This window comes from Vanrija pseudolonga, chromosome 5 (genome assembly GCF_020906515.1).
Source record: "Vanrija pseudolonga chromosome 5, complete sequence".
In the NCBI taxonomy this organism is placed as follows: domain Eukaryota; kingdom Fungi; phylum Basidiomycota; class Tremellomycetes; order Trichosporonales; family Trichosporonaceae; genus Vanrija; species Vanrija pseudolonga.
Window position 1 is genome coordinate 660,005 of NC_085853.1, and position 13,697 is coordinate 673,701.

Sequence of the window (13,697 nt, forward strand, 5' to 3'; positions counted from 1 at the left end):
CCGGGGCCACACAGATCCACACACACTGGCTCCTCTGCTGGGTCCACCGCGCACCCCGCTGTCTCCTCGCGACGCATGCATGCCTGCTCGCTGTTGCTGTAGCTCTCCTCGCTGCACACACCCCGCGGTGCAGATTTTTGGCCAATAGGAGCGCGCCAGCGGCGTTTACTCCCCGCTGCGCGTGGGTCCCGTTCTGTGGCAGAAAACCTGCTCTCACAGGCGTTCAGAACATGTAAAATGGTGATATGGGCGGTCCAGAGGGGCAAAAGGACGTCGCCAAGGCCTTGCACAGTATTATATACGATTCCAGAGCCAGTATACCCGGAAAAGCAGGCGCAAAGCCGTTTGCGCCGAGAACAAAAGCCCAAGTCCGATATCGGAGGCTTACCGGCGCAAAAACTCGCCGAGCCAGCGCCGAATCGGAGTCGGGTCGGGCCTAGAACGGAGCGGCGGCGCAAACGTCTCGCTGTTTACTGGGCGGCCGTGTTGGACACCTCGCCACTGTACATGGCCCCCCGCACCGCACCCCCACCCCCGCTCTGCATGGGGGGCTCGGGCCGAACATGCAACGGACAATCCTCGCCCTGTTGCATGCCTGAAATGCACCGAGCCGGCCAGGCTAGTCGGCAGGAATGGCAGGAAAAGAAAGGTCTGGGCAGAGGCGAGGCAGAGGCCGGGCGTGAGCCGAATCGGCGTTGCACAGTGGTCATAAGGCGCTGGGTCGCGACGCAGCAGTCTGCATCTCTTCCCCTCGACAACTACACCACCCCACGCACGCACACAGACAGTCACAATGGTCCACGCTCCCGAGATCACCGACTACGTCAAGGACGCGGCGCACAAGCTCGACGTCGTGTCCGACGAGGTTGACGCCGTCAACGTCCTCAAGCTCCAGAACAAGGAGGCGGCTGCTGCGGCCGCCGCCGAGTTTGACGCCGAGTCCAAGTTTGATGCCGAGAAGGACAAGACGGCCTTCAGGCAGTACGAGGACGCCTGCGACCGCGTCAAGAACTTTTACGCCGTGAGTGTTGTTGGTGGCAAGGTCGTGTGGTGGTCGCAGAGAAGGCAGAGCAGACCGGTGCCTGGTTACATGACTACCCCCTTGTGGCTCTTTCACAATGTGGCAACGGCCAGTTTCCGCACAACCGATTTCTCGGTCGCTTCTCTGCCCCACCTCGCCCTCGTCGCCACCTTCCCGCCCCCGCCCATCCCCCACCCGCTAACACCCCGCAGGAGCAGCACCGCAAGCAGACGCTCGAGTACAACATCAACATCCGCAAGCAGTTCCAGAACACTGTGCGCGCGCGCATGACCATCTGGGAGGCGATGGAGCTCCTCGAGAAGCTCGTCGACGAGTCGGACCCCGACACGTCGGTCGGCCAGATCGAGCACCTGCTGCAGACTGCCGAGGCGATCCGCCGCGACGGCAAGCCCGACTGGATGCAGCTTACCGGCCTGGTGCACGACCTCGGCAAGCTGCTGTGCTTCTTTGGCGCCGAGGGCCAGTGGGACGTTGTCGGCGACACGTTTGTTGTTGGCTGCAAGTTCTCCGACAAGATCATCTACCCCGAGACGTTCAAGGAGAACCCCGACTACAACGACCCCAAGCTCCAGACCGAGCTCGGCATCTACGAGCCCAACTGCGGCCTCGACAACGTGCTGCTGTCCTGGGGCCACGACGAGTACATCTACGACGTGCTCCGCCGCCAGTCGACGCTGCCCAAGGCTGCGCTCTCCATGCTCCGCTACCACTCGTTCTACCCCTGGCACCGTGAGGGCGCCTACCGCCACCTCATGAACGCCGACGACTACGAGCAGCTCAAGGCCGTCGAGGCATTCAACCCCTACGACCTCTACTCCAAGTCCGACTCGCCACCCAAGGTCGACGAGCTCAAGGAGTACTACCAGGCCCTCATTGACAAGTACATCCCCGGCGAGATCGAGTGGTAGAGGGCAGGCGAGCGGGGGCGGCTGCTTGTACGACCAGGGGAGAAGACGCATTCAAAGGACAATTGTACAATTACTTTCTGGGACGTTTTACAGTCCTATGCATATACTATAGACTGGGCGTGGTCGCGGGGGTGGGGTGTGGGTTGCGGGGTACGGATGACAACGTCGCGGTGTGGTGGGTGGTGGCGCCACACAGGCGCAGTGGAGAATGACTCACAGTGTGGTCGTGTGCGTGGTGGTCAACGCGGTTCCATCGTGTCTGGCACCGTCGTCGCACCCGCCCTCGGCCAGCAGATTTTGCCTCGCCGAGGGGAAGAACCCACAAAGGCCGTGTGGCCTGGAAGGTATCCTGACGCTGCCGTCTTCGTCGCCGTTTGCGCAGCCGCGTGTTCGTCAGTCAGCGACGACAAGTCCGTTCGCGGACATGGCTGTGGACGTAGACGATGGGTAGACGATGGCTTGGCACGATTGAGCCTGAACTGGCAAGCAGCCTGCCTGCGCAACTCTAATTCCTGCTGCGGGCTTCCTAATACGCATTACGAGACTGCATGACTTCTTTCATTTCTTTTTCGCTGCTACTGCTGACGAAGACCTCGGCCCGGTGGCCCCGGCCTGAACCCGAACCCGAACGTGGCGCCCGTGGCGCCCCTACTTTGTGTCTGCGCGTCAGCATGACCCCACACACACACTCACAAGGCTCGGCCCACTTGCCGTCGTTCTGCGCAATGATCTGCAGCGCGACGCGCCTGCTGAACCAGCGCGCCATCATAAAGTTGCCAATGACGCTAAAGACGTGCGGCAGGCCCATGTCGCGCGCGACGCCGCACACCTCCCAGTCCTTGTCGAGCCCCCACACCGGCTTGATCTTGGCCGCGTTCGCCTCGCCAAACGTCTCGGCGACCGTTGCGGGAAAGCCAGTGTACCCCGTCGCGAAGACGACCAGGTCGTACTGCTCGCGCGAGCCGTCGGTGAAGGTCACATACTTGTCTGCGTCGAACGAGGCGATCTCTCCGGGCTTGACGCCGATCTTGCCTGCCGCGATCATCTCGGAACCGCCCGCGGTGAAGTAGTAGCCTCCGACCTTGTGCAGGGCCACTGGGTAAGGCGCGTGTGTCAGCATCGCAGCGGCGTTCAAGTGTGGACAACATACAGAGCAGCCACCCAGTGCCCTCGATACCGGGCCAGGTCCTGAACCCGACCTTCTTGAGGCCGTCGAGAATGTCCTTGTCGGCCTCGGCAAGGTGGCGAACGATGCGCTGGTGGAAGAACTTGCCGACCTGCTTGGGGACCGAGTCCATGAGACGATCGGCCTGGTCAATCGTGTGTGTGGCGAGGCCTTCTTCGGTGAAGATGCCGCCGTCTGGGAGAGTCAGCGAGAGTGCATGCCACGAGGCCGCTCCACGACCCACCGAGCAGAGGGAGCCCGTTCTTGATCGACATGATGAACGTGGGCGACCGCTGGAGCATGGTGGTCTTGACGCCCTTGTTGACGAGGTCGGCGCTGATGTCGTGGGCCGAAGTACACGCGCCGACGACGAGCGCCTTCTTGCCCGTCCACGCGTCCCCGCCGGCGTGCTTGGACGAGTGGACGATGGACCCGGCCCACTCCTCCTGGCCCTTGAACGGAGGCGGCATCTTGGCCTTGCCGCCCGCGAGGCCGGTAGCGAGCACAATGTGCCCGACCGACATGGGGCGCTCCTCGACGCTCCCGTCGGCCTTGGTCCGCAGCACGACCACGTTCCACTTGTTGGCCGCCGCGTCCCACTTTGTACGCGCGGGGTCGAGCGTGCTCTTCAGCCACACGTTGCACTCCATCGCCTCGGCGTACGACTCGAGCCAGTTGGCCAGCTTGCCCGCCGGCATAAACTTGGGCCAGTTGTCCGGGAACGGCATGAACGGCATGTGGTTGGTGTACACCGGGTCGTGGAGGGAGAGGGACCTGGAGGGTCAGCAGCCTCATTCTTTGTGACACCCACGCATAGCGCTTGCGCCAGTTGTCGCCGATGCGCTCAAACTTGTCAATGCAGAGCGACGTGACGCCAAACGAGTTGAGCATGGCGGCTGTGGCGAGACCGTTGTGGCCGGCTCCAACTGATTGGCAGGGGCGTCAGTATGCTTCTGCCGACACACAACCGCGCCAGGCTCACGGATCAGAACCTCGGGGTCCTTGTCCTTGAACTCGCTCTCGCGCTCCCTCCGCTGGTCGTAAGTCTCCTGGAGGTTCTGCTCGCCCTCGATACGCTGAGCACCGACGCGCTGGGGGTGGCCGTCGATCTCCTCGAGCAAAGTGTAGACGGTGTACGCCTTCCACTCGGCAATGCGCTCGTCATACACGATGCGCGCGACGCCCGAGGCGGTGCCCAGGCTGGTCCGGAAGTTGAAGTGGACGCGCACCCAGCTCACGTCGGGGAACGGCGACTCGAGCACGGCGGCCGGCTCGGGCGCGACGGCAAACTCGCGTGCCTTGGTGCCCGGGAACGTGTCCGCCGCGGCGGTGGCGATCTGGCCCTTGTTCTCGGCGGAGAAGGTGCGGAAGTCGTGCGTGAACGCCAGAATGTCACGCCAGTAGCCCGTCGGCGTGAAGAGTGCAGCGAAGCGCTCGCCATTGCCGGGCTGGGCTGCGGCGGCTGCGAAAGCCGAGACAAAGGAAGACGCGACGGCTGGCACGTCTACCTTGTCTGCGGCGGGGGGAGTGAACCCGCTCTGGTGAGTCGGGAGCTCTTGCGGCTGCTGCTGGGGTTCGGAAACCATGACTAGGTGTTGTGTTTACGTGGGGAACAGAGGGGTGTTGACGGTGGACTCTTATACCCCAGACCAGTGCCGCTCATCCCGACGCCAAGCGGGGCGCTGCCGAGAAGCCGAGCCTGCCGCAGCAGGGAACAGATCTACCTCTGGCCCCAGAAGACGAAGACGACGCATCGGACCGACTGCACTGCACGACGAGACCGGGACAAGGAACGTCAACAGTAGCCGGGGTGGTCGAGATGGGTCATGGGGCACCGGACGAGACCGATAAGGAGGCGGCCGAGGCGGCTTGGTGGCTTGGCGGGTGCTGCGCTGTAACTCCTGCGGAACTCGCGCGAGGCTCGCGTGGTGCACGTGGGCGTTGAGCCTAAACTGGGAACACGCTGGTGTTTTCTAATCATTACTAATGACACTACGACTTTCCTAATTGCCATTAGAACCCACCTAACGCCGTTGCCAATTGCCGCGTGGTGGCGCCGGCCAGCGCAGTCCCAGGCCGTACCTGCACGCGCTGACAATGTCGTTGGTGGACTTCGATGGAACGAGAGAGCCACTTGGCCTTGGCTGTAATATCAACAAACCCATCACACCACCACCACCACCATGGAGGTCAACAAGGACGAAGCGCTACGCTGCCTCACCATTGCGCAGCGGCATCGCGGGTCATCCAACCTGACGGCCGCGCTCAAGTTTGCGCGCAAGAGCGTGAGCCTGTATCGCACGCCCGAGGGGGAAGCGATGGTGGTCGTCATCGAGCGCGAGATTGCAGTCGGCGGCGAGGCGTCGTCCACCGGCGCCGCCGGTGCGGGCGGCTCGTCGACCTCACCACCCGCGACGCCGTCCACGCCCAACGGGTCCTCGTCGGCCCGCGCGACCGGCGTAGAGGAGCACGTCACCTCGGCGCACCGGCGACACCCCGAGAAGAAGGACGACGCAAGCTCCAGCAAGGCAGCACCAGCCGCCGACTCCAAGGGCAAGAAGCGCGAGTACACCGTCAAACAACTCGAGGTCGTCACGCGGATCAAGAAGTGCCGCGAGTACGAGTACTATGAGATCCTGGCCGGTGCGTGGAGCTGGTAGCTGGAGGAACCGGTTGTCTGACACCCAGCTCAGTCGAGAGAACATGTACCGAGAACGACGTCAAGCGCGCGTACAAGAAGCTCGCGCTCGCACTGCATCCCGACAAGAACGGCGCTCCAGGAGCCGACGAGGCATTCAAGAGTGCGTCGGGGTGGCGATGGACGCCGCCGATCAGTACTAACCCGCCTTAGTGGTTTCCAAAGCCTTCCAGATCCTCTCAGACAGAGACCTACGAGCGTCATTCGACTCGAACCCCGGCGTCGACCCAACACAGCGCGGCGGCGGCGGCGGAGGCGGCATGGCACGCGGGTTCGGCGGCGGCGGCATGCACCCCGGCTTCCAAGGCGGCGGCGGCTTCCACGGCGAGATGAACCCCGAGGACCTGTTCAACATGTTTTTCGGCGGCGGCGGCATGCAGGGGGGCTTTGGCGGCTCGCCGTTTGGCGGAGCACGGGTGTACACGTTTGGCGGAGGCCAGGGGTTCAACAACGCGCGGCGCGCGCGCCAGGCCGCCGGCGGCGGCATGGAGGAGGGCGCGCAGTCGCCGCTGATGGCGCTGCTCCCCGTCGCCATCCTGCTGCTGTTCGTCTTCTTCTCGCTCATCCCGACGCTCTTCTCGGGCCCGCACGTCCCCGACCCGACGTTCCGCTTCCAGCCGTCCGAGCAGTTCGACATGCCCCGCAAGACGTGGCAGCACCACATCCCATACTATGTCAACAAGGGCGAGTGGGAGCAGTGGCCCGTGTGGGACGACGTGCCCGAGAAGCGCCGCGACCAGCCAGACGTGTACAAGTACTCTACCAAGATCCGCTCTTTCGAGCGCGGCGTAGAGCAGGTCCAGATCCAGTACCTCCAGACCGAGTGCCGCAACTTCGAGGCGACAAAGCAGCGCAAGATTGCAGAGGAGGCAGGCCTGTTTGGAATAGGCGCAGACATGGCCAAGATTCGCGACCTCCGCGCCCAGACCAACCAGGCATGCGAGCAGTTGAAACGGTTTGGCGTATCCATGCAGCCATTTTAGTTTGTAGGGCGTGTAGATTAGGATGTATGGTGGCGTCGAGTGCCACGTCGAGGGCCAGAGGGGCCGCGCGAGCACTGGTGACTAACTCGGGGGTGTCGGCGTGGCAGTGATTGTGTCATGCCACACATCTACAAACAAGCCGCCTACTGTATGCACACACTGTCTATCCCTGTCTACTGACTTATGCCTTTTGCTGCTGGAGCGCGTAGTGGTACTCTGCGACGTGTCAGCTGCATCCGGATTCGCAAGCTCACCCTCGGCCGACGCAATCGCCTTGATGTTGGCGGCTGCCTTGTTGCACGTCTCCATCCACTCGTCATACTCCACCGAGTCGAACACGATACCGCCGCCAGCCTGGAGGTACAGCGTGCCGTCCTTGAACGTCATTGTGCGGATGGCGATACACGTGTCGAGCTCGTTGCGGTCAAAGTCGAACCGTCCAACGGCGCCAGCGTACACGCCACGACGCTCCTGCTCGAGGCCACCGACGAGCTGAATCGCCTTGACCTTGGGCGCACCCGACACGGTGCCGGCAGGGAAGATGGAGCGGAACGCATCAAATCGCGACTGGTCGTCGCGGAGAATGCCGCTGATCTGCGACGTGATGTGGATGACGTGAGAGAACTTTTCCAACCGCATCAGGTCGTCCACCTTGACCGTCTCGGGCTTGCACACGCGGTTCACGTCGTTGCGCGCCAGGTCGACCAGCATGATGTGCTCAGCGCGGTCCTTCTCCGACGCGAGCAGGCCCTGGCCCAGCTCGGCGTCCTCGGCAGCGTTCTTTCCTCTCTTGACCGTGCCGGCAATGGCGTGGTTGTACACCTTGCGTCCCTCGACCTTGCACAGCGTCTCGGGCGACGCTCCAACGAGCTGGACGTCGCCACAGTTCAGGTAGAACATGTACGGGCTGGGGTTGAGGCGGCGGAGGTGGCGGTAGACGTTGAATGGGTGCAGGTCGGTCTTGCGAGCAAGACGCTGGCTAGGGACAGCCTGGATAATGTCGCCCTTGACAATGTGCTCCTTGAGCTTGGTGACAAACGCTTCGTAGCCAGCCTGTCCGACGTTGCTGATGGCCTCGTTGCCGAGGGTGATAGGGCCTTGCGGCACGTCCGGGACACCAGGTGCCACGAGCTTGGCCTTGACGGCGGCGATGCGCGCAGCAGCCTCGGCGTACAGCTCGGGGAGCTTGGAGATGGGCTCGCCGTCAGGAAGGTAGACGTGCGAGACAATCTTGATCGACTGGAAGATGTGGTCAAAGATGACAATCGTCTGGGCAAGCATGAAGAAGGCCTCGGGCATGCCGGGAATGGGGTTCCGGGGCGGCGTGGCGGGCTTGGTCACGGGCTCGAAGTGGGAGATCGAGTCGTATGTGATGAAGCCGACAGCTCCGCCTGGCGAGTCAGCGCGCCGCACGCCTCAAGAACCCACCGGTGAACGTTGGCACCGCGTCGAGCTTGACATAGCGGTACTGGTCGAGGTCCTTCTCCAATGCCTCGAGCGGGTCGCCCTCGACGTCAAAGCCCTCGCCGGTACGCACCGTCTTGAGGGGGTCGGCGCCGACAAAGGAATACCGTGCGAGGTTCTCGCCACCGGTGATTGACTCGAGGAGGAACGAGTAGTTGCTTCCCTCGGACACCTTGAGGTAAGCAGCGACGGGGGTGAGGAGGTCGGCGGGAATGTCGTCGTACACTGGCACCAGGTTGGGGCGCTGGTGCTCAACGGGGGTGACTGCACCAGCGGCGACACCTGATGATGAGGGGAAGCCGGACGACGCCTTTGGCAGGAGGGTGGTCGGGGTCGAGGTGGCAGTCTCGAGGAGGGTCTTGACCTCGTCGAGGGAGGGTTTCAATGCCTGGGCGTGAGCTGAGCTACGATCTCATTAGCTCACTGTCTGGGTCATGATGGCGATGACGGGAGGTGGGTGTGAGCGAGACAAGAATGCAGTCTATGAGATGCTGCTTTTGTTGGACTAAAGTGGACTGGCTGGTTGCGTCGCCTGCGGCCGATGCTTGCTTGCTGCTCGACTGACTGACTGTTCATTGTCGAGTCGCGTTTCGGAACAAAGTCGGTGTGTGTAATAGAGTCACGTGATTCGTCATTAGTTCACTGCAAGGTTGTGGGTAAACAGGGGCCAACGACGAGTGGACGGGAGTGGGCGGGCAGCGGGCGGTGGGCCATGACACTTTGTGGGCATCGAGGCAGTTCGTGCCGAACCGAATGGATGGGATGAGCAGAGCCACAGGAGAAGCGATGAGGCGCCGCGACAAGTGAGACAGATACACATTGGGCACAACACGAGTAGCACGAGCAAGCAGCAAGCAGGAGAGCAGACTATGTATTGTATTACGACGACTATACGCCCAGCGTTGCGTCGGAAGCCCCTATCATTGACGACACGCTACACACGGCCACACGGCATTGCAACTCACTCGACAGCCCAACAACCACACCCACCCACACCACGGCCACCCTTCTACACGTTTCATCTCATTACCGCCCCGTCTTCCCTTGTCCTCGTCGTCGCTCGACACAACTCCTTCTACCAATCGACACTCCCATCTCTCTCTCTCCTCTTCTCACTTTGCATCGACATTTTACAATACATAGATATTACTCTCAATCCTAATACGCACACCCGCATCCACGGACAGGTTCCTCCTCCCCAAACACACGCGCCGCCCCCTCGCACTTCCCCCTGCAACCCCCCTTTTCTCCATCAACCCCGTGTCGCGCGCTACGGGCCTCGACAGCCAGCCTCATCCGCGACATGCCCACTGCCCCACCGCGTCGGGCGCACACATACGATGCCTATCTCGCATCAGAGCCCCTTCCCGCAGTAGACGAGTACGCGGATGGCAGCAATGGCCTCGACGCGTCACATGTCAACAGGAGTACAAGCATGCGTGACTTTGGTAAGTCGACAAGATCGGGCGAGTTGGACTCGCCCCGAGCGCTCCATACCCCACATCCTCACCAGGGTTGGGCCATTCTGGTGTGCTCATGGCGTCGTCTGGCCGCGGACGACACGGGGCGAGTGTGTGATGTTGATCACAAGCCTCACGCCGCCGCTGCGCTGGGTGCTCCAAGCGCCGCAGTTTCGTTTCTCGCCGTGCTCATCGTCGTCGTCCCCCTCCTTCGTTGTCAACTTACTCACACGAACAGCTGAACCCCTCGCCCTTCCAGAGTTAGACTTGAGCGACAACCCCCTCCCCCCATCATATTCTGCTGCTATGGCTTCGCCCGTTGACGGACGAGGGCCTTCGTTTGAGCCAGCTCCGGCTCCTCACCACCCCGGCGGTGGTCCTACTCGTCTTCCGCCTATAAATCAAGCACCTTATCCTCCTGTTGACTACCAGTCGCAGGTCGGGTACGATGGCATTGCTCCTGGCTCCGAGACCAACCGCATGTCGGCCGACAGCGGCGCAAGTCACGGCATCGCGCGGCGACCTCACTCGGATGCCAACGATGTTGAAGCCGACTTTGCAAACCTCCGGTTGACTGGAGCGGCCCCGCATCCCCAAGGGCAGCCGCCTTTTCACGGTGGACAACCTGGAGCGCCGCCGGGCCACGGAGTTCAGAGACAGCAGACGATGCCCTCGTTCCCGTCCCCGTACGGCGGTGTCGCTCCGCAACTCCGAGGGCAGAGGTCTGTGACCGCCGGCCACGCTCCTCCCCATGGACAACAGGACCCGAGTGCGAGCGTGTACAGCCTCGATTCGGGATTGGGTGCCTATGGCGCCGCACCCAAGCCAGGACCTGGGCGTGGTTACGGGGGGCCTCCTCCCGCTGGTGGGCCTCATCCGCCTGGAGCTGGATGGCCAAATCAACCGTTTCCAAATGCTCCCCAGGCCGAGTTTGCTGCCAACCCGTACTACTCTGCGGCGAACGACTTTCTCGGATTGCCTCCCAGCGGACCGGCTGCTGGGGGACCTCCGCCAGGAGGCCAGCCCATGGCTCACGGCCCACCATCGCGCCAGGCGAGCATGTCGAACCTGGCTCGGACCAACACATCGCGGTCCAACATGTCGACCTTGTCGCTGTCATCGATGGGATCGATCCCCCCGCCCCGAGTGACGTCGCAGCCCCAGCCGCCCCCACCCCAGCAGTCCGAGTCCGTGGGCGCCTCGTCTACTCGACGACGGGGCGCAGCGGCCGCGATTGACGTCAGCAAACCACCATACACGCGCGAGTTTGTTGACGACTACCGCAACCGCATGAAGGTCGACCCGGACCCAGAGGCTCAGTTTGCCTTTGCCAAGTACCTCATTGAGGCGGCCAAGAAGATTGGTGACGAGATTGGCCAGCATGACTCGCGTGCCGGTCGCAAGTACCGTGACTCGCTCCTGGCAGAGAGCTTGCGTAACATCAAGAAGTTGGCAGAGAGCAAAGATCCGTACGCCGACGCCCAGTTCTTCCTCGCCAATCTGTACGGAACAGGGCAGCTCGGACTACAGGTCGACCACGAGAAGGCTTACTACCTCTATCTCATGGCGTCCAAGCTCAACCACCCCGCGGCGACGTACCGTGCCGCCGTGTGCTGCGAGCTCGGCGCAGGCACAAAGCGTGATCCCGGACGCTCCGTCTTGTTCTACCGCAAGGCAGCGGCGCTGGGTGACACTGCGGCGATGTACAAACTCGCTCTCATTTTGCTCAACGGCATCATGAACCACCCACGCAACCCACGTGAGGCGTTAGTTTGGCTCCGCCGCGCTGCTGCCCAGGCCGATGAGGACAACCCGCATGCGCTTCACGAGCTCGCCCTCTTGCACGAGCGACAGAACAACGGCACGAATGGCGTCATTCCGTTCGACCCGAACCTCTCTCGCGAGTACCTTACCCAGGCTGGCCAGCTGGGATACCCTCCTGCCCAGTTCAAGCTCGGCTCGTGCCACGAGTTTGGCACACTCGGATTCCCCATTGATCCGCGCCGCAGTATCGCCTGGTACACACGTGCTGCGGAGAAGGGGGAGGCCGAAGCAGAACTCGCCCTTAGTGGATGGTACCTTACTGGAAGTGGTAAGTGACGTGTTGTGATATCGGCTTGGATAGCGCTGACGTTGCGGCAGAGGGTGTTCTGAAGCAATCTGACACGGAGGCATACCTCTGGGGTCGCAAGGCCGCAAACAAGGGCCTGGCAAAGGCCGAGTACGCCGTGGGATGTGAGTGGTGGTGTAATGCGGCTGGGAGTTCGGTGTTGGTGCTGACACGTCCAGACTACACGGAGATTGGCATCGGTGTCAAGCAGGATATCGAGCTGGCCAAGCGATGGTACATGCGCGCAGCGAGTAAGTCAGCGGACACGGAACGCCCGAGTCATTGCTGACACCCCACCCCAGGCCAGAACCACAAGCGAGCGATGCAGCGCCTGGCCGAGTTGAACAGCAACAAGAACGTAAAGGGCAAGGGTGCCCGACCTACACGCAAGGAGGCCGAGTCAGAGTGCGTCATAATGTAAGGACTGGGGATGAAGATGTCATAATATGTGGAAAGGTTTGCTTGTACAACATGCACAGCATTGATTGGCTTTTGTGTTGCGAGTGGAGTGTGGATATGCTGAAGATGACTAGAGGTTGGCCTTGATCTTGGGCACTGTCATCTTTTGGAGCCAGTACTCGAAGCCGTTGGCCGAGTCGTCGCGGAGCTGTGTGGGTCAACACCTGATCTACGAACCCACTCACAGCAGTAGAAATAACATCCTTGTTTGCAAAATACGCGAGCATCATGTTGTCGGCGACCCACTGGTTGTGGACAGTGCCGAGGACACGGCCCTCGTACTCGGCAAAGAGCTTGCCATCAGCCGACTTGACGAGGAGGAGCTGTTTGCCCTTGGGGACCGATCCGGCGGGGAAAAGGCCTTTGAGCTGCTGCGTGGCGACCGAGAGCTTCTCGTCGTCCTCGGGGGACAGCTCGCCGCGGGCGCGGGCGGCCTTTTGACGGGCGAGGAGGGTACGCGTGAGGCCGTCGCGGAGGTGGCCAAAGTCGGTGTTACGGACGGGGACTGGGCGGGGGGTCAGTTGTCAGGCGCCACAACGCCACCGAGTGGGTGCAGCCTCCTCCCCCGGCTGCCACCACGACGCACCGATACGGATGGCACAAGCAGCAGGCGCGGCGAGCAGCGCGCCGATGAGCGCCTCACTCTTGTCCCCCTGCAGCTCGTTGGCGGTAAAGTTGGCCCAGCCAGGGATGCGGCCCAGGTGCTTGAGCGTGTAGTCGTCGACGTAGAAGCCGGCCGAGTAGACCTTCATGCGGAGGAAGGAGACTGTGCGGACGCCGACGCCGACGAGGGCGAGGGCGGGAGCCGACGCCGGGTCGAGCGTGAGCGGGTGGGAGACGGACGTTGCGGGGTCGACTGGGCCAGGGGTGAGCAAACATACACAATCGGGCACACTGGCCAGTGGTGGCGGCGTACCTCGGAAGCCCTCGGCATCGCCGAGCGAGGCGGTGACGCTCGGCGCAGAGTCAAGCTGCACAGTGTACCGGTCCTGGAGGTGGGCCTTCCAGCCAGAGATTGAGGCGCCGAGGTACGCGAGGCGCTCGGTGTCTGTGCGGGAGGGGGTAAGGTCAGCGAGAGCCGGCACGGCGGGGCCAGCTAGGCGCGCGGCTCACCGGCATACGAGACGGCGCCGGCGGCGGCAAGGATGGAGAAGAGGGCGGTAAGGACTGAGCGGCGGTGGGTGCGGAAGTATGCGCGGGTGGCCGAGGCGCGCGCTGCGCCTGCCATAGAGCGGAGTAGGAGGCCTAAGGAGTGTGAGGACATTTTGTGGTGGTGTATACAGTGTGGACTTGGGTGGTGGAGGTTTGGGATGAGGTTTAGGGTGGGCGAGGGAGGGAACGGCCTGACGGGGCGGAGAGGGCGTCGGCGCGGGACGCGGGAGGGATTGAAATGATCGGCGCGTGGCAA

The 13,697-nt window shown here is 62.5% G+C and overlaps 6 protein-coding genes across 6 annotated transcripts; 3 read left to right on the forward strand and 3 right to left on the reverse strand.

Moving 5' to 3' along the window:
• Positions 1-785: 785 nt before the first annotated feature.
• On the forward strand, positions 786-1,950 carry Os06g0561000 (putative inositol oxygenase; the record flags this gene model as incomplete). Its single annotated transcript, XM_062773463.1, has 2 exons — positions 786-1,021; positions 1,234-1,950. The coding sequence occupies exons 1-2, from the start codon at positions 794-796 to the stop codon at positions 1,948-1,950; spliced, it is 945 nt and encodes a 314-aa protein (XP_062629447.1). The 5' UTR covers positions 786-793.
• A 648-nt stretch (positions 1,951-2,598) lies between these two features.
• YUC8_1 (putative indole-3-pyruvate monooxygenase YUCCA8) lies at positions 2,599-4,701 on the reverse strand (the record flags this gene model as incomplete). Its single annotated transcript, XM_062773464.1, has 6 exons — positions 2,599-2,609; positions 2,644-3,045; positions 3,101-3,310; positions 3,360-3,889; positions 3,927-4,041; positions 4,098-4,701. The coding sequence occupies 6 exons, from the start codon at positions 4,699-4,701 to the stop codon at positions 2,599-2,601; spliced, it is 1,872 nt and encodes a 623-aa protein (XP_062629448.1).
• A 568-nt stretch (positions 4,702-5,269) lies between these two features.
• On the forward strand, positions 5,270-6,836 carry pi041 (putative J domain-containing protein). The gene is made up of 3 exons (XM_062773465.1): positions 5,270-5,758; positions 5,809-5,916; positions 5,967-6,836. The coding sequence occupies exons 1-3, from the start codon at positions 5,299-5,301 to the stop codon at positions 6,794-6,796; spliced, it is 1,398 nt and encodes a 465-aa protein (XP_062629449.1). The 5' UTR covers positions 5,270-5,298; the 3' UTR covers positions 6,797-6,836.
• Positions 6,826-8,816, reverse strand: trp3 (putative anthranilate synthase component 1). The gene is made up of 4 exons (XM_062773466.1): positions 8,685-8,816; positions 8,225-8,648; positions 7,051-8,187; positions 6,826-7,012 (listed from the first exon to the last, which is right to left on the reverse strand). Exons 1-4 carry the CDS (start codon positions 8,694-8,696, stop codon positions 6,978-6,980), a joined length of 1,608 nt encoding a protein of 535 aa, XP_062629450.1. The 5' UTR covers positions 8,697-8,816; the 3' UTR covers positions 6,826-6,977.
• A 483-nt stretch (positions 8,817-9,299) lies between these two features.
• chr3 (Chitin synthase regulatory factor 3) lies at positions 9,300-12,497 on the forward strand. Its single transcript, XM_062773467.1, has 5 exons — positions 9,300-9,708; positions 9,959-11,812; positions 11,863-11,955; positions 12,010-12,081; positions 12,133-12,497. Exons 1-5 carry the CDS (start codon positions 9,564-9,566, stop codon positions 12,249-12,251), a joined length of 2,283 nt encoding a protein of 760 aa, XP_062629451.1. The 5' UTR covers positions 9,300-9,563; the 3' UTR covers positions 12,252-12,497.
• On the reverse strand, positions 12,360-13,553 carry AIM18 (Altered inheritance of mitochondria protein 18, mitochondrial; the record flags this gene model as incomplete). The annotated part of the gene is made up of 4 exons (XM_062773468.1): positions 12,360-12,437; positions 12,475-12,794; positions 12,876-13,337; positions 13,403-13,553. 4 exons carry the CDS (start codon positions 13,551-13,553, stop codon positions 12,360-12,362), a joined length of 1,011 nt encoding a protein of 336 aa, XP_062629452.1.
• Positions 13,554-13,697: the final 144 nt, after the last annotated feature.